At 42.0% G+C, this 19,564-nt stretch overlaps 1 protein-coding gene across 2 annotated transcripts in view; it reads right to left on the bottom strand.

The window, feature by feature from the left end:
• Positions 1-19,564, bottom strand: part of ST6GAL2 (ST6 beta-galactoside alpha-2,6-sialyltransferase 2) — a 56,089-nt gene that overhangs the window by 22,318 nt on the left and 14,207 nt on the right. Inside the window, exons 2-3 of one of the 2 annotated variants that reach the window (XM_051635829.1) lie at positions 7,242-8,244; positions 2,867-2,964 (exon numbers count right to left, since the gene is read on the bottom strand). In XM_051635829.1, coding sequence (XP_051491789.1) covers positions 2,867-2,964; positions 7,242-8,187 — 1,044 coding nt within the window. In that variant the 5' untranslated portion in view covers positions 8,188-8,244. Of the gene's footprint in view, positions 1-2,866; positions 2,965-7,241; positions 8,245-19,564 lie in introns of those variants that run through there. The other variant, XM_051635818.1, reaches the window with a different exon arrangement.

Here is a 19,564-nt window from a genome sequence, read left to right as displayed (position 1 = left end):
TTCTGGAACTTGAAAACGAAAGGTACATTATTTCAGACTGCCCATAGGATCCTCACCTTGGACACAGAGCAGCAGCCTTCTTTGAAAAGGTACAGCCTCCAAGGACAATGTTTTCTTTGTTTTATTTTTTTTTAAGCTGCCCCTTCCCTGCCCTCTTCTCCCATTTTGGTTGCTTTATCATTTCAACAGCAAGACAGTCTCATTTCAAGTAACTCCGAAAAGGCAAACTAGACCATGACTGTAAAAGCTGGTATACGTAGAAAAATAATTTCAGGAACAGGCACATGACAGAGCTATTTTTGAAGTAACTACCATATTATTCTGATTTACTGTTCTCATAACTCTCTCTCACAACTCCTGTTACTCTGCTTGATCCTCCTGCCCCACTGGAAGCTTCCTCTTCCCACCTGCTGTCTCTTCCCTTCCTGGATCCTGCAGGGATCCTGCATGCTTCACCAGATCCCTGATCCCTGGTGCATCCAATCTCAGGCAGGATTGAGGTGAATGATTTCAGCATTGGTTGAAACAGCATGGATTTGGCTCCAGCTGTTAAACTAATCAACATTCCAGACAAATAAATTCATACTAATTTTCATTTCCCGTTAGGATCCAATGAGCCGTATTTGATTATGCATATTTTTCTTCAGAAAAATAATATTGTTGCCATAGCAATATTCTTCCTACCATAAACTTTAAGCTTAATGACTTTCCATCAGCCTTTTACAAGAACGGAATTAGTCATCAGCATCCCTAGCTCCATTTCTCTGAGCAGTTTTCGATTGAGAAGGTAAACTCCTTTTTTAAGAGTACAGAGTAAACAGGCCAAAAGGTCAAGCTTCTAAAAGCTTGGTTCTACACTCATCATACAAAGGAGCTCTTATTTGCCTTTCAGTAAGCAAGAGTCCTTTGGAGGTGCCTCCACAAACTTTGCTTCTAGTGAGCCTCCATTCATATGTATGAGATTAATTTCTTCTGGATTAACAATATCTGTTGTGGCTGCACTGGATTCCTTCATGTCCTTTGGGCTTTCACAGAAGAAAACATAAGGGAAGAAGAGGCCCACAGCAACCTTTAAGCAACTGATTGAGGGAATTTACAACAGTGAGAAAGGAAAAAGGGTCAATAAACCTGTATGGTAACCCATCTTCAGTATCAGTAGGGAAAGCAACTTTATCAAGTGGGCTGTGCAGATTTCTCTCTCAGGGAGAGGAAAGTCAGTTTCTCAGCAGGTGCCCAGAGAATCACAGGGATTTTCTGAACTCTTTGAAGAAGCAGAAAGGTGGTGAGAATATGAGCACTTGTGAGGACTGTGTGTGAGCTGACTTGGCCTGAATTTTAGCCATGCCCTATTCTTGAGAGGCCTTGTGGAAAGCAAACAACGTACAGTGGAGAAGACCCTCCATTACCAGCTTGGTGGAAGGGTATCACAACTGCTCTGAGATCCAGAAAGACCCCAGCCTGCTGTGAGCAGTGGAAAGCAGCTAATTAACTTGTTTATCTCCTCAGCAAATTCAGAGAGACTAACAAAGATCACACTTCCTAGAGGCATTTTTGTCTCTCCTACAGGGACCCTACTGAGACTAGTCCACTAAGTAGTTTCTAAACCAGCCTCCTTGTCTGGCACACGAGTTCAGGCATGGTGAGCACCAGGACATTCTGGCTAACAGTAAACTGAAGACTAGTCAAAGAAAAGAGAAAAAAACTGAACAAAAACCAAGAAGCAAAATAAATTACATTAAGATCAATGTTCTCCAATACACTGATTTCAGCACTAAATCCAGAGTAATATATTTCTTCTTTCTTCCCCTCAGCAAAAGAAAGGGGGCATATTTGACCCAGATCACTTCAAAGATCTAGTCTGTCCTGCAGCCTCATGAAGAGCTACAAAACAAGAGTGAAGGGAATGACAATGAACAGTCCTCTCCGTGGTGGCAAACAACACAAACTTACACACATTGAGAACACAACCACCAAAGACAGACTTTGCATGGATGGTCACTCAAAGAACAAGAAAAAAATAATTCATAAGAATACTAGGAAATGGAAATTTTGCTCTCATTCAGCAACAATCAGAATGTATAAAGCATGCTACATGGCCAACCATACAACTGGCGTTGACTAAGTAAACTCACAGTTTCAACATGTCATAATATTTCATAGTCATTCTGTTGTTGCTTATTGGCTGTGTTTCATAAAGAGGAAAGAGCCTTGGTTTGGCCAAGACCAGAGTTCAGAAAAGTTCTTTTGAAACTGAAAAACTACTCTCAACCATAAGGTGTCACTATAGCTTAATATACAATTATTTGCTGACAATCATATGCAGAAAATCCCATTTTCTGTTTCCATTCAGATGAACAAACTCACCTTACATGTAATATCCACTGTACATTGAAGGTTTTTACTAGTTCATTCCAAATTTTTAAAGAACGATGACATGCCTAACATTATGTATTGAGAGAACTCAGTTCCCATTTCTTTCACCTTCCAGCAAAGAAATAATTGGGGAACTGGGGAATATTAGAAAAGAGCTTTGGGGTCCCCACAGCCCAGGCTTTATGAAGATCCCACAGGCAGTGTGTTGAAGGTCTTCTGTACTGATGGCTCTAGCATCCTGCAAAGCCTTTCCAGATGTAGAAGACATGAGAAACTTGACAAGTTCTTTGAAACTTGGATATCAAGTAACTACTGAAATCACTCTACACTGATAGCAGTGTGAACATCCCTGTAAGGGAAAACTTTTACCTGGTTTACATAATGACTTTTAAATCACTAGCTGTTTCCCAGATTCCCAAACACTTTCTCAGAAGTTATTTAATGGCATATTGTACAAAAGTGACACTGACTTGAGTTCACAAAAAGATTTTACCTGAGAGTTAATGATCCGCATAGTTGTCTTATTTCCAACATCTTTTTCGTAGCCACGTGTTGGAGCAGAATTAAATCTTAGAACAGCATCATGAGAATCTAGAAGCATAAATGAGGGGGTAATTTTTATTTTTCTTTATATTATAGAACAGTAAATTAAACAAACTATATAAACTAATGTAAAACGTACACATTTCTCCTAATCTTGATATTCTGAGGATAATAAACATTCTACTATGTGCAAAAAAAAAAATAATCCTCTTGCATCTGCCATATGTTATTAACATTATTAAAATAAACCAGAAAAAAGTTCAGTAGACTCTATTAATTCAGCTTGCAAAATTTAAATATTTACTGTAAGAAGGTTATTATTGCATCCAGTACACACAATTACTTACTACTTCTGTTGCAAGATTTACAAATAATTACTCCATGCAAAAGCACATTAATTGCAAGGTGTCACAGTTTGGCCCAGGATAGACAACAATATTCTTGATCCCCTTCCCCTCCCACCCAGGTAGGGAAGGAGAGAGAGATGAGATTTGAATGAGTAACAACACTTAACTATAAGCATGTGCTTCACAGTTTTTTATAATACCTGAAAACCTCAAACTAACCCAAACCTATTCATCAATGTACTTAAGGCCAATATAAGTCTTAACAAGTCTATGTAACGAAGTCAGCCCACAAACTTGCTCACACACAGAAATGCAAGGATCCCTTGACAGCAAAGATCTAATGGAGCTGAACTGTCAAAGTCTCCCCACAAGCTAGTGACCTTTTAGTCATACAGAATAGAAAGCAGCTATAGGTCAAGTATGGGTCAAGGGTAGACACTATGTACAAGCCTCTACTGGATAAAAGATAATGACCCTCCCTGTGCTTCTTGTAAGAGGAATTCAAAGCCCAAAAAGGTGTGAGGGAGAGTAAGACATTATACTCAGTGTCTACAAACACAGCTCCTGTCAGTAGCCCCCTATTTCAACTACTTTTATCCCTTCTATTGAGGAAAGAAGAGAATATGAATCAGGTCAAAATGGGCACATAATGCCTTAATCCTTAGGCAGTTTATACAGCTGTCTGTCTCTAGTTACTTCAGCCATGGTTGTCTATAGCTCAAAAAAGGAGAAGCCAGAAGTTTCCAAAGATAACCAACATGGTTCAATAGAGTTCAGGCCTGATCCTATCAAGCTGAGTTCTTCCATCCTTTCACGCCTTTGCTTCACACTTCTTGTACTTCAGACACAAAAATGTGTGACACGAAGCCAGCAGTCTGATCGCAGCCGTACTTGCTTGCTTGAACATGTTGTGTCTGAAAAGTGAGATTGTTGCCAAAGGTCCATTAAGTCCAGTTCCTCAGAAGCTAAGGAGAGGAAGTTATGTATTATGTCACCATGCAGGGACAACCCTAGTCTCAACATCTAGACTTTGTCTGTCTAAATATAAACATAGTGACTATGTAGGAGCTAGAGGACATGAAGTCATGGAGACAAGGTACTTCACATTTTTGGAGAAGGAAAAGAAAAACAAAGGTCCTTGATATTTGAAACCTGCTTATGAATTTAAGAACATAATTTTGGACCCATATTTGACAACTTGTTGACAATCTGTGGACTGAGTACTGGGAATCGGGTTGAGAAACAGAAATTTTATGTTTCACAACTTAATTGAGAGACAGTGTGTTGCATTTCCAACATTAGCCATGCTGGTTCTTCGTATCAAGAGTAAAAATCTTTCCTTCATCATAAAATACACAATCAGGACAGTGCGTAACACTGATAACAGCTGGGTTTTAGTCAACTGATTTTAATCTTATTAATTATTTGGAGATAACAATTTTAAATATATAAAAAGTTTAGGTTTTGATTGCAGATCATGATGATGCCAAAATACTTGGGTCTCACATTCAAGGAGATGATCATGATGGGAGTGTTTGCTGTACTTGCACAGTATTTCCACTCATAGTTTCATGCAAAAACAGAGGGTTGGGAGAGAGGAGGGCAAAAGGCCAAGACAAATTAGCATTTCTGTCTGCATTTCTAAAAGGAGCACAGAAGAGGGAGCTAAAGGCCTATGAAGAGAAAGGTCCCCTGCTGCTGCTCTCTTAAGCCTTTTTTTTTTTTTCTTCTGGGAGGATAAGCCAAGGCTGTACAGCCTGTAACCCAAAAACTAGAACTCATCCATGGGGTGTTTTCCCCCACTCCGAGTGATGCTGACTTTGCTGTGCCCGTGGACATGGAGGAGGCCAGCACAGGTGCCAGGCTGACTCCACAGAGCAGCACCACCAGCTGTTCAAGGTGCCTCTAAAATGGTAGGTTTGCTTGCATTTTCAATCCAGAAAAGTTGAACCCGGGGCTACCAGTTCTAGGGGAAAACAGTCTTCTCCTACACCTGTGCATGCACTGCAAAAAAGAGTATCTTATACAGTCTGTTCTTTCTCTTCCTGGTGAGACTCTTCTCAGTTTGTCAAGGACTGGAGGAGAGGTGGAAAGGCAAAGCTAAGTGCTCAGCTGTAACATGCACTATTTGGACTCTGCAGGGTCAGCATAACTTCTTCCCCATAATACAAATGGATGCTGGAGCTTTCACTTCCCATTTTAAGTGGGAAGCACTGGCATGATGTTTCCGTATACTAGCACTTCCCAGGAGCTGCAATGACCACCAAGACTCACAGGTTTGCACCAAGCCCTTCTGGGATGGCTGTAAGCAGCCAACTGCCCCCCCACCAAGATCTGGACCAAATTCTCTGCTCACTCTCTCACAAGTACCTGCCTATGACCTGGAAGACACTTAGAAAAAACATCTGCTGTGACTCCTGCTGCCCCACACACTTTCTTGTACAACAGGTAGGAGGAAATCTAAAACTTCAGTGTAGGCCTTACCAAAGAGTATTGCCTGCTTTAGGTGAAACCAGATAATTCTGATTAAATGAAAAGCTCTTCCTGAGACAAGGGCATATGCTTTCTGTGCCCATTCCTGTGGGTACACACAGGAGTGTGTGGGCCCAAGGTACCATGTCAAAAAATGTCATCACAGTCTACACCTGGGCTACAAATATGTCACACTGTATGCTGTAATATATAAATATGTAAGTATGTCACAGTGTGCTACAGATTCTCCAGTACACTGGTGTAAATCAAGCGTACTGGGGAACACTGACAGAAGATTATTTTGTTTCAGTCAAGGATAACACACCGGAGAAGGGGGTAACCGTTAAGCTATTTCACTCCAAAGATTTCTGTACCAGTGGCACTTCCTGTGAAACTGGGGGTTACCCTGGTGTGATTTTAGCTGCATGTCAGCTGGGCACCTGTGCTGTGCTGAAAGCCTATTAGAATAGCTTGATAATGACAGCAGCTCTAATATATCCCAGAGATTTAAAAGAAACCCATCTGTGTCAAAGAAAAGATACAGTGCTATGAAGCAGGTATCAGGATGTGAAGTCCTGGAAGATGGGAGGATTATTGAGTGCACATCCAAAGGTTTTTATAGTGAGGGAGATAACTCTTCTTGCTCCACAAGCAAGTTTGGGACATACATTTGATCCTTCTTTCAGTGTTCCTAGCATACTGCACATGTACTACTAAAAGAGCTACTGAGGCAAGAACATGAATAGCAGCATTCATTTTTTAAAAGAAAAAGTAAAACGGATCTGGATTAGTTTTATGGCTCCACAATCCTTTTCTGAATAGCTACCACAAAATTCCCACCTTGAAGTGGGCAATCCCATGTGGTGTTCACATCACAGCACACCTATAACTTCACTGACTCAGTGCAGCAATGGAAAAATCAATGGGAGGAGGTACTTGAACCCATTTAAAATCACTCTTGAAAAAAAGGTCAGGGACGTTACCTCAGTGCATGAGGCTGCTCAAGGGTCTGGCTTCTATATGTATATGAACTCTAAAAATGCAGGAGTTTAAGAGGATGATCTACTGCTTCTTGGCATGGAGACAATGTTCAGTCTGGGATAGCAACCACAAGCAGTGTTTTTATGAGCCACCACAAAAGTACAACACAGCTTTACAAAATAAAACCTGAACATGGCACTAATCTGAAGAAATGCTGCAGCAAAATGTCAAATATGGCATGATGATATATGAAGAAAACACTGGCTCCTTTATACTATGAGCTGTAATATGATAAGAAAGAATAATTGTTTTCTTTAAATCAAATTATGTCTTCAGGCCTGATTTTCCTTTCAGTTATACTGTCCTGAAAGGGAACAGCTCCACTGAAGTCCATAAGCTCACACTCATGTAATACTGGTGAGAGAGCAACCAGGCTTTACAGACATCTGCTTAAGAATGAACCTTTTGAAAGACAAATACATACATGTACATATATGTGCAGATGAATAGATGCATTTCACCCACCTATTTCATCCCCTAGAGAAGAGTTCAGTATTGCACCAGCAGACATAACTACGGCACAGCTCCCAAAGCCATGTGCATACAATTTGCCCAGTGGAATTTGGGGAACGTGCTTTTCCCATCCAAGAGCGGAGAAGGGAGCCTCCTTGCCATCTATTGTTTTCACATTCACCCTTTCTTTTAGCTCACAGAATAGCTGGTCTCCTGTCAACTTGGAGTTTCGCTTCCCCTTGAACCGCACCCCATGCTTATTGGTGCTCAAATAATCTTTCATCGCCTTCTGCAGTCGAGGGTTTAGCATCTTGGAAGAGACATCCCCTTTCCAAAGCTTGTAAAGGAAGGATTTCGACATTGTGGAATATAGCCCATCCCAGTCATCAAATTCATCAAGCATTTGGCTTCTCCTGTGCTTTGCGCTCCTTCTCCTCATTCTTTTCTGATGGTTCCAGTTGTTCTGTAAAATATTAACTTTTGGATTCTCCTCATCAGCTGAGATGAATTGGGCTATCTCTTGAAGGTGGTTGTGTGACCGAGGCTGACCAGCAGCAAATAAATAATCATCATTCACTTGGTAAAATGCACTTTTTGATTTTCTTCCTATCTGGGATGGAAAAAATTCATCTTCACTTCTAAAGGCATCTTCCAAATCAGTCCATTTCTTAATACTTCCAGTCCCTGATTTAAATGTACCCAAGAGATCTTCATTAAGAAGTACCTCATTCCCTTCAACGGCTTCAGAGAATGATGGATCGTGTATGGCTCCCATGATGACCCTCTGCTTGCCCTGAAGGGGCAGAAGCCTCTTAGTTTCAATGTAAGAAAAGGAACTGGGAACTGGTTCAGCAGCATTGCTATCTGTAAAATAGATGAATATCACCAGAAAAAGCAGACCCCACGCAAAGATCCCAAACAGCATGAGTTGTTTCCATTGCTTCAAGTTAGGTTTCATGGCAATGCCTTTACCAGCTCCTCTGTGCCTTGAAGTACTGGTGAAGGAAAGTGAAACCTGGAAAGAACACAAAATATTAATCAAGAACAGTCTTAAAAATAGATAGAAGCAAGAAATACCAACACACTTTGATAGAAGGTGCAGAATTAATCTCCAAGCTGTAGCACGGAGAATTCAGAAGTAAACTCCAGAGCCTGCAGACACTGTAGGAGTGACACACTTTGGCTGTAACCACACAGTGACAGCTGCTAAATACAAAAGAAGCTGGTGGCCAGTTTCTACAGTAACACTGGATCCTGCCTTCAGGGAGATCATGTGCCTGCCTGCTTCTGCTATACAGAGCATAGCATTAAGAGAGCAAAAGCAAAACCCATGCCTGGCTTTATGCACAGTGGGAACAATATTAGCTGTCTTCTCTTTTGCCATTGAAAGTCCTTACACAGTGGGAGTGTGAGCAAGCCTGTCCCCAAAGGGACAAGGCAGGGAGCACAAACTCTCAGCTGGACATCACGCCTCTGCACACAGCCCTGAAAAGGCAATGCTACGTGGATATCATCAAGGGGGAGTAGGGAAAAGTATCACATTGGCAAGTCGGAGGGGAGCCTTTTCTTTTCCTCAGATGATACGAACTGGCACAGCATCAGTGGGCCACAATTTGCTGCAGCCTAGGATCAGACCAAAATAAGAGAGTGACTGCTGTACCTCTGCTGTGGATGCTGCATGCACACTGAGGTGGTACGAAGGAGCTTTGCATGCCAAGGCATGAGAGGTTTCCATTTTCTAAAAAGGGGAACGGATGGCACAACTAATACATGAGTTTAGGCTAATGATTTACATGAAGGGGGTGGGTAGGAAATGTCAGACTTAGACTTGGAAATCTGTGGTCTACTGATACCTGGGGGTTTTGGATAGCTTGGAGGGATGCATGGTCCCCAGTGAAAGAAAATCTGAATGACGGGGGCATGCTCCAAGGAAAATACACTAACATACTGCTAGACCATCACACACACAATGTCCTTACACTAATTCACTTTATAATCAAGTGGTGTGGGCATTGGTGGCAAAGCTGGCTGAAGAAAGTCTAGCCCTCCCTTATCATAAGCCTTATCATTCACCCCCCTGCACCACAGTTACCGTCACCCTCTGTTGCTACACTGCAGTGTAACTCAGCATACTGAGTGACAGATCACTTACCTGATCTGGATTAAAAATAAGCCCCTTCCTCTGGGCTTTTATTTCTAACCCCATTTGTTTCAATGACCACTTAATGGTATGACTTAAGAGCCACTTGTACCAGCCTGCTGTGATCAAAAAAGGGAAAAACAGAGTGGGGGCAGGCTTGGATTTCATTAACAGCCTCAGGAGCCACCATCTCATTACACCATATCTGAACAGCCCACACAGCTTACACACACTGCCTGCTGATACCTGACCATCAGGAGGTACCAAAAACACAGTCACCATACACTATCACCTTTCTGCAAGCTGCTAAAGTACATTAAAGCTAAGTGCAAAGTTTAGACTGAAGCTGTAACTAAGGCTGTGTGTTCACATCAAAAAGGAAGCAGCAATAGCACTGGTGTAAGTCATTCTATCTTCCTCATTCCTGCACAGTGGCTCTGCTGTTGCCAACACCCCTGGGTATGAGGCTGGCATATTACAAGCTGGACAAGTAAAATGATATAGCAGGGGTTAGGGTGGGCAAATATACATTAGAGGATTATTTTGGTTTGGATTTTTTTTAAAGTGGGTCAGTCCCTTTATCTGCTTCAGTGTGGTCACACATCCAGTTGTTTCAGCACAAACAGGAGATTGCTGACCACAAAGCAGAGGCAAGAGCAAACCACAGGTGGTATTAGCAGGGATACTTAAGGGTAGCATTTCTGCTGACCTCCTGGGAATGTGAGGCCACAGCATCACATTTCCAAATGCAGTCTATTTTAATGATCTAGGCAAAGCCTAGAACATTAAAAAAAGGAAGCTGACTTTGGGACTCAATGCTGTGTCCAAACAGAGGGAGTATTCAAGTCACACTTGGATGACCAAATTTCATTGCAAAGACATTCATTTCTAGTCCACTGAAATAAACACAGGAGCACGATAACCCTGTGCTCCACACACGTTTGGCTTGGCTCACAAAAAAACACATAGAGAAAAAGCTATTACTCCAGCTGACCCATTTCTTACTTGCACTCTGCCACTCTGCAAGATTGCTCTCTGCAGCACCTCAAAGCTCTCCCCCCAACCCCATTCAATTTTAAATCACTACAGGCTATGTCCTGTGGGAATCAACTTACAGTATATGACTGTTGTGCAACTTAGGTCTGCCCTGAAGTTATTGCAACCTGCCCACTCAGATGGTTTGCATTTTTAAATCAGCATTCTTCACCCGTCTGAAATGCTTTCATCCCTTTTTACCATTTTCCCTGCTGTGTTTCCCCAGCACTTTTCAACACGTGGCTTCCAAACCTCTGTGGAAGTTAGTCTTTGCTCAGTCAGATGTTTCTCCTGCTGAATATACATTTCTTATAGGATCTGCAGAGAAAGCATCTTGCAGAATCTTTTTAACAGACAAGTTTGCAGGAAGTCAAAGCAATAAAGGAAGAGGTCACCAATCTCTTCCACTGAGTCACACAACAAGCCCAAACACAATTTCAACAAAATCCATAACAAAATTGCATTATTTTTCTGAATTTTCCCAGTTTTATCTTATAACCAGGAGCTGATAAGAAACAGAAGGGGTTTAGTCTTAATTCAGATGTGAGACTATGAAAGTTTCTAATATCCTGCAGTCGCATCTGTTTGATTCAGCAGACTGCCTCAGCATGAAGAACTAGTCTGGACTCCTAAATTTGATGTTCAGGCTATAATCTGAAAAAGGAATTAATCACATTATTTATTATTTTTAAATAAAAGTAAATTATATTTTTCTCTAGTACTCATCAAGTCATAAATAAGAGCACACTTGTCTTGGCTGGCATGCACATGTGAGCATGCACATTATTACCTTTTTCATGCAGCAAAAAGTTATCTGTGTAAAACAAAAAAAAAATTGGTATACCACAGCAAAAGGAGAGGCACCAGTGAGAATAGATCTAAAAACTTTACACATTAACTACTGCAGAAGCTTATCTACAATCCCCTGTTGCAAGTGGGGCCTCAAAAAGGATACTCAAATCTCCTGAAGACCAGAGCTATGCAGGCAAATCTCTGTGCTGCTTTAATGTTTTTTTGCTCACAAGAAAAGCTTTGTCCTCCAGCAGTACAGCTGAGCTGGAAGCAAATTCAAGGTCATTAGTGTATTAGTTGCAAGAGGACCCCTACAACCTCACAAGATCTTGAAGGCAGTGCACAGAAAGCTGCAGTAAATCCAAAGAAATATCAGCTTATCTTATCTCCCCCTGCACTAAACATCCACTCCTCGCCCCCCTCAGCCTCTGCAGCTTCTCACACCTCACAGTTCCCAGCTTTTGGGAATGTCTGGAAGGAAAAGGCAGCCTCTCCACAGGCTTCTCAACCCCCCGCTGGTGGCATACCCCTCTGCTGCTCACTGGGGAATCTTCCTGGGTACCACCTGGGGATGGGCTTGGACTCACGCCCTGTGTCCTGAAGGAAGTGCATCTGAACTGCAAAAAGAAAACAAAATTGTGTAGGAAACCAGAAATTCTGATCGTTATTAATTACAATGGCTAAATAAAGAAAAAAGAGGTGGCTTCATTGGTGTAATTATTGAAGTCCCCTGGATGTTCCGGAAGAAACTCGAACCTCTCACGTCTACACTCATCATACAGTTTCAAGCTGTCAAAGCAATTCTACACAAATTTTTAAATTATAATGAATAATGTTAATTGTCTCTAACCTCACCACCCCTGCCATAATAATCCTCCCTACTTACACACAATGAGACCACTGGAGTTAGAGCTTCTGCTAAGGAGGACCAGAGGAGTAAGTCTGCATCTGGAGAAAACACCCAAGACTTTACCCAACCCAGCTTCCTCTTCAGCAGATGTAATAAGGCTGTTTGCCCCAGAGGCTGAAGATCTCATTTTCCTACTTATCTACTTTCTGGTGGGCTCTTTCAATCATTAACTGATTTAAGCTCCAGCTACCATATGAAGAGGGGCTTTTTTCTTACCCAATCTGGTTGTTTCCATGAAAGCCGTGGAAAACAAGGTACAAACCAGTGAAGTGGGGTTAAAAGGGAGACTTATCTATTTGCTTACTAGCAGTACAAGCAGCAGCTATGAAAAAGAAAAGCAAACCCAAGGAGTATCTTTGAAGCATCCCAGGAAACGAAGACAATTTCCCACTGGAAATTAAAGGCCAGTTTTCTAAAAGTGGCACCCATTTATGGGAAATGCAAGAAACCAATGTGTTCCCCTCCTCTTCTACAGCCCATTGTTTTGAAACAAGAAGCACTTTTAATTTTTCTAAAGAAGGCCTCCTGACTATTTCTTAAAGGAGAAGAGATGGATGAGGGAGATTTTTTTTTATTCCTTTGAAACATTCCTTCCTTTCAACACTGTCTATTGTTAAATTAATTTGCACAGACCCCAGCAGCTCAGAGGTCAGGATGGTTCAAGTTGATGTTCTAAACTGTGCACTGTTATGTTAAATAGGGTTTTTCTTGGCTGCAGCTTTGCAGGGAAAAGGTCACCTCGGGGTTATTCGGGGTAGCAAATGTTAGCTGCGGGCAACCGTTCCCAGAGGGCTGAAAATATTTGATGGAAAGCTTGGGCAGCCTGAACAGATAGCAAACGCATCTTTAGTTTGCTTCATCTCTTAGTCAGCTAATTCCAAGGTATTAAGAAACCTCTGGCATAGGGCAAGACGGCTGGAGGCTGCGTTTCCAGGTTGGGGAATCAGACTCATCCTCTCACGTGGGAAGTGCCAAATTGGTTTAGCGTTATCACATCATTTCTGTGGTGCAAGCCATACAGTAGGCAGCAACAGACAGGCAAGCCTGTGAGGGGCAGTGACTGCCAGAAAATGTGTATTAGTCTGCTCATGACCTGGACATTTGTCTTATGGGCTCTGATTAATCTTCCTAATGAATGACTCTCTTTTTGGACAACTTCCTTGTTAGTCCCAATACAGCTGGCTCCTTCCTTCAACAGTATTTTCAGAGGAGTCCTGCTGCACTCAGTATTATTTGTGGCAATACAAGAAAATGCCTTCTGAAACAAAGAAGCAGCATCCAAACAACTCAGAAGTAGGATTTTGATGGATTGATTTATTTTTTCAATATTGTTCTGTGCCTTTTCAACCTATATTTAGTTAACTTCTTGGGGAAAATTCCTTGGGAGGTATGCAAACGATGCTAATGCTAAGCTGAATCACCCCTTAAATGTGAGCCAATCTTCCCAAGCCAGGACATTTGCAAAGCAGTCTCAGGTTCTTGTTTGCTTCTGGGGATGCAAGCAGGCAGTGTGCCCATTCTCAGGTTCTCTGATAAAATCTCGGATTTCAATTTAAAGGAGGTGGGGGGAAAGTGCTTTTTTAATAAAATACTTTTACTAATGACCCATTTCCAGGAGCTCAAGTTCTAAGAAAATTACCAAATATAGTGAGACTTGCAGGAAAACTTACTCAAGCTGGCAACCCCGCAGCTGGAGAAATGCTCAGTGGGGTTTCTGCCAAGGAACGTGTCCTAGATTATTCTGTAGGAGCATGGGGACTCAGATGCATCAATCTCCAGGACTTAGTGGGAGGTCAAAACTAACTTTTATGCATCTGATACCCACACTCCACACTCCATCATCAAGTTCAAGCTGCCTGGCACTGAAGCCAGCTATCATTTTCCCACAACCTACAGTGTCACCTGCACAGTCCTGAGACCACATACAGGTTATGTGAGAGTGGGCTGACAGGAGGGAATTAAAAATAACCATACCAGCTCTTAGCCTTCACATGCAGACTTTCCCACTGCCAATGGAAATATTCATCATACCATCAAAGGCCAGGGAAAACTTGGATTTACAGTGACTGACTGCACCTCTTGGGTCAACCTCCATCTATCCAACTTGTAGCGTCTTTTCTCATGGAACATGACAATAGCTCTCATGCTGATAGACACAGATTCAACACTCTGGTCAGTATTTCCTCACAAATTTCAGGCCAGGGGAGACAATGCAACCTCTTTGTCTTTTATGGACTGGTTATGAGCTGACCACAGTCCTGTTACCGTAACTGAGGGTTTCTGTAGAAGTGTACTACACATTGCTGCATGTGAAATTCAGAACAACTTCTGTGTAAATCATTTCAAGGCTCTTCAATCAGAACTCCAAAGGGGCAGAAGTGTCATATAGTTGTGCTGAAAATAAGCAATTTTCACAACATAAATTAGCCCCGACAGTGTCTCAAGGAGCCCCTCACACAGTCATGTACTACCTACACTAAGCCTTACCTACTTCTGACCTCTTTTTTTACCATACGTTTGCTGTGCCCTGGCCTTGTTCACAGTGAGATGCAAAGGTTCAAGGCTGCTTTGAGTTGCAGAAAACATCATCAATGCTTGGTTCCACCATGGAACATGGATGCAGAAACCACCACTTCAGCCATAGTCCATAGCACGTCCTCACACACAAACATAGAGAAGCAGCTAAGGTATCTTTTCTGCCCTTGCACAGAATCACATAATTGCTGGAGTTGGAAGGGACCACTAGAGATCATCTAGTCCAACTCTCCCACTGAAGTAGGATAACCTTGAGCACTTTACACAGGTCTGTATCCAGGCAGGTTTTGAATATCTCCAGAGATGGAGACTCCACAACCTCCCTGGGCAGCCTATTCCAGTGCTCTGCCACATTCATTGTAAAGAAGTTTTTCCTCATATTTAAATGGAACTTCCTGTGTTCCAACTTGTACCTGTTGCCCCTTGTTCTGACACTGGGAACTACGGAGAAGAGCCTGTCTCCATCTTCCTTGTACCCACCTTTTAGATACTTGTATACCTTGATAAGGTCTCCCCTCAGCCTTCTCATCTCCAGGCTAAAGAGTCCCAGCTCTTTCAGCCTTTCCTCATAAGAGAGATGCTTCAATCCCCCTATCATCTTCATCACCCTACCAGGTACAACTACCAGCTGGCTGTTTTGGACAGTTATCAGTTGTATTTCAGCTGCTGCAACACTGCCTCTTGATCCAAACATCAGGAAAAAGGAATAAACTCTTACCTACATCAGTGTAAAACCACTGTAAATATCCAAAGATGTTGCTAGTTGCTTTTCCAAAGTGAAATTCTGTATGCTGCTGGATAATCTTGGAGGGATCGAGCTCTGTACGTACACTATCCCAGCTGGCTGCACTCCTGCATCTCAGCAGTTCCCCTACACAGGCAAAGCCTCACAGACCAGGCCACAGAGCCATGTGCTGGTTTTTTTCTGTGCTACTTTTGTGAGTCTCTGCTGCCCCCCATAAACTGCAAGCCATAAATGAACTGCAGTTGTTCCTGGAGAACTTGACCAGCATCAGGGTCCTGTGAATCCAGACACCCTGTGTTTGCATGGGCCATGCAGGCTGAAACAGCAAGCTCGCAGCAGATAAAAGCCAGGTGTGGAAACAAGGTGATCAGACCAATGACCATCATTTTGTTGTGCATCCTCCATTCATACATAAACACCTTATTAATGTATTTTCTTTTATTTAAGTGAGGTCAATGAGGAGGAAGTGAGTGTGCTGATGACAGGGAGGAAGAAGTGAGGACTGGGGGAGGCTGGAAGGAGGCTGGGATGTGGGAAGGAAGTCCAGCTGCAGAGCAGCACAGAGGGCAGGAAGGCAGGGATGAGCAGCACAGAGACTGAGCAGAAATGATGGCCACAGCACTAGTGAAAGAGCAAAACACCACCTGCCAGAGGCAGGGGCACCAGCACTGAGGGGGTCAGAACTGGAAGCAAAAACTTCTTCCCACCAGGATGATCACATCCTTCCCTGTGGGGAAGTACTGGGTAAGCCCTGTAACTGCTCAAGGCAGTCTCTGGCCCAGAGCATCATACCCTACTTCTCCCAAGCAACTGATGGGAAAGGGGCCACCACACTCCTGCAACAGATGGGAGGTCTGGGTGAAAAGCAGGACCTGTGTCTTTCCCCTCTTCCCTTTGGGCAGCTCTTCCCAGGTCAATGTGCTGCTTCCACCCATCCCTGTGGGGAAAGTGGACTCTGGGGCACTGATGCTGTGCTCCTTGCAGGTGGTACATGGTCCTCACCCTGTGCACCAGGGCACCCTTGGGCTGAGCTTTGCAATGGATTAGCACCCAAAATAGTTGCACACATTTTCCCCTCTTCTACCCTGGGAATGTCATTTCACACCCAGTGCAGAGGTGCTCCAAACTACAGGCTGATACCTGAGAACCCACAACATGAGCAGGAGTTACTGCTCATCTCGAGCACTGCCTACAAAATAAGGCTTTAATCTCTTTCCCCCAGCAAACACAGTTCAGGAGCAGCCCATGCCCACATTCTAATGTCATGTGTAACTGAACATGATGGCAGGGATCTCTTTATGCCCTGAAACAAGAAAAAGAGATGCAGAGAAATGGATAGTCTACTCAGTATCTAATAAAGCACAAGAAAAAAAAAATAAAAACAAACACAAGTTAAGCCAGTCAACATACAGAACTGTATTTGGTTTCCCTCCCTCTTTTTAATGGACAGCTTTTGATACTGTACTTGCAAAAACACGTAATTCAAAAAAAGGGAAGGAAGTGCTTTGAGGGTTTTTTTTATTTAAAGCTTGACAGGATAAACGAATCACAGTCTCATTTAATCACACAAATCTCAGGCTGCACCCAAGACTTAACCACGAGAAATAGAACGCTACAAATCCTCATGCAGTTCTACACTTTCAGCACAACAGCTCATTTTATTTCTGCTCTTGGCAAGGTTAGAATAAAAGGCTTCTTTTCTTTGCTCCATAAATGTTTTAGATGCTATATTACTTGAACTTAACAGAGCAGTAATTGCACTGAAAAAGGGCAATCTGAATTGCTTCCTGAAAGAAGGAAACATTTATACTAACATGCACATGAACAGAAAGTGTAGTTACAAAAGGTCCATTTCAATCCTATAACAAAAAACTTGACCAAACACACAAACTCTTCCAGGCAGGAATGGATGGAGAATTTTGATTTTTCCACTCTAAAGCAACCATGTTTCTGAGATACACTGATTACCCATATTTCACTATAGCAGTAAATTTTACATCCACAAAGTTACTACTGTATGTTCCAATAAAGCAAGTCCTATAGGCACTATGTTTTGCTTTGCTTTCTGTAAGTAACTTTTTAATTAAGACTCTAGTTTGCCTTTTTACATTGGTTCCAGAAAGCAAGAAAGCCCTTGTTTGAAAACTCTAAAAAAGAACAATGGTAGATAAATCATTCCCTATTTCTCAGCTTCTCCCTCAGTGCCAATTCCTATTTGTTTATGTTAGCAACATAATTGTAAGAGAACATTTAGAAAATTATCATTGTTAAAGTCTCATTTCTATATACTCTTACACATACATACAAACAACGTGCTCTCTAGGTTTATTTGCTCTAGGCTAAATGATTGAATGAAAAGCTTCACCCTGGAAGAAGGCCCACCAAACTGAAGGATTAAGTCAGTTTAGCCCTTCTTACATTGCAAATAAAATCTAAAATTGAAGTTTCCTGGACTGGAACAATTTTCCCCCCCTTCTTTTCATACTTTAATACTTAACATTACTATGCTGATGATAAACCAGCCTACACTAGCTGGAATGTTTTGTTTGGCTTCATAAAGCAAAATAAAGTGGTATTAGTATTTAAAGGTTTTTGCTTGTTTTGGTTTTCTTTTGTTTGGTTTTTTTATCTTCTCCATTCTGACACTGTTTTATGCATGGATCAGGGCAACATTAGTTTAAACTAGGACTAGATCAACAGAAATCTCTTCTGTGGGGGATACAGCTGTTTGTAATCTGACACAAACCACTGCAACCTGAATCCTACCTATCTAGAAATTTGCAGACAAACAGGTTCTCTAAGAATCATGAAACCAGATGAGGAATAGTGACAATTTAATGAAGGTTTGTTGGATTTTTCATAGCTTTCCCCTCTGTGCAGCCATTACTGTCCATGTGCAGCTCACTAGAAGTCCTCTCTCACAATGCTTGTCATTCACTCCCCAAAAGTACAAATTACTTTAGAAGGTGGAAGGTAGTAGGAAAAAAAAAAAAAATAGGCCCTCTGAAAGCTCTGACTTAATTAAAACAATGAGAAACTGAGGTGAGAGGCAAGACAGACATGGCTAGTTTGCAAGATTATTTGCATTAGGGTTTTTTATTATTTTTGTTTGTTTGTTTTTGTTTTTTTATAAAAGCTGAAATGATGGTATAAGATTCTAAGTCCATCCTCACTGGATACAGCTGTGGAATTACCACTTGATGCTAATTTTCACCATCATAAGAGAGAGCAGAATCTAAAACCTTGTCTTTTGAGATCTACAGGTTACTACAGATCAATCTGTGAAAGAATAAATGCTTTTCTCACTAAGAAACTTGGCAGAGGCTGTTGACATGCCTTTACCTCTAGACAAAACTCCCCATTTAAACACAGCCTTTGTAGCACTAGTCTGAAGCTAATCAGTATACATGTAATATATTCCCTCCAATTATTCAACACATGGGATTGTCTAAATTTTTGTGAAAATATTTGTTAAAATTTCAAATGCTGGCTACATCTCTTTTTGGTTTTCAGCCAACAGGTAAGACCTTTGAAATATCACTGATTTAATCTAAAAGCCCTCCTTCTAAGACAGCCTTTAAGGAGCCAAGACACAAAAAAAACCTGGCTATCTTTTGCATGCTTTACTTAGAAGATGCAGAGGAAGTGCATCCTCTTGCCCAGCACAGAGCATAACTGTCCCCTCAGAAAGCTGTTAAGACACACTTGAAATCCCCTTTTTCCCTCTCCTGCCTTGCTGCACACTGGCAACTTGGCACCCACGGGAACAGACTCTCTTCCAGCTGTGGTAAGCAGGAGCTGGGCTCTGCCCATGCTCCCCTAGCATACCTGCCTGCTTGCTTGCTTTCCTCAGGAGCCTCTGCTGAGCCAGTGATTGCTTCTCTTCAGGCCCATGGCCTTCCTAGAAAACATGAGTTCTCCCTGACCATAAGACCATCTGCCACTTCAGAAGGCTATTGACAACACTCAAGACAACCACATGAAGAATCAGGAAAAAAGTTTGCAAGAATGGAGACAAACTTTTATGTGGCTTTGCCCCTTGTCTAGCATAATACAGCCCCAATGGAAGTTTACAGCTTTTAAGTGCTAAAGGCAGAGAGCCAGTAATGAAGTCAATTCACTGCCCTAAGTCAATCAGAAGGTTTTCTCTGCCAACATAAAAAGTGACTGTTCTGAAA

The sequence above is a fragment of the Apus apus genome, chromosome 1, assembly GCF_020740795.1.
Source record: "Apus apus isolate bApuApu2 chromosome 1, bApuApu2.pri.cur, whole genome shotgun sequence".
Taxonomy (NCBI): Eukaryota; Metazoa; Chordata; class Aves; order Apodiformes; family Apodidae; genus Apus; species Apus apus.
This window is presented reverse-complemented; position numbering and strand designations above follow the sequence as displayed.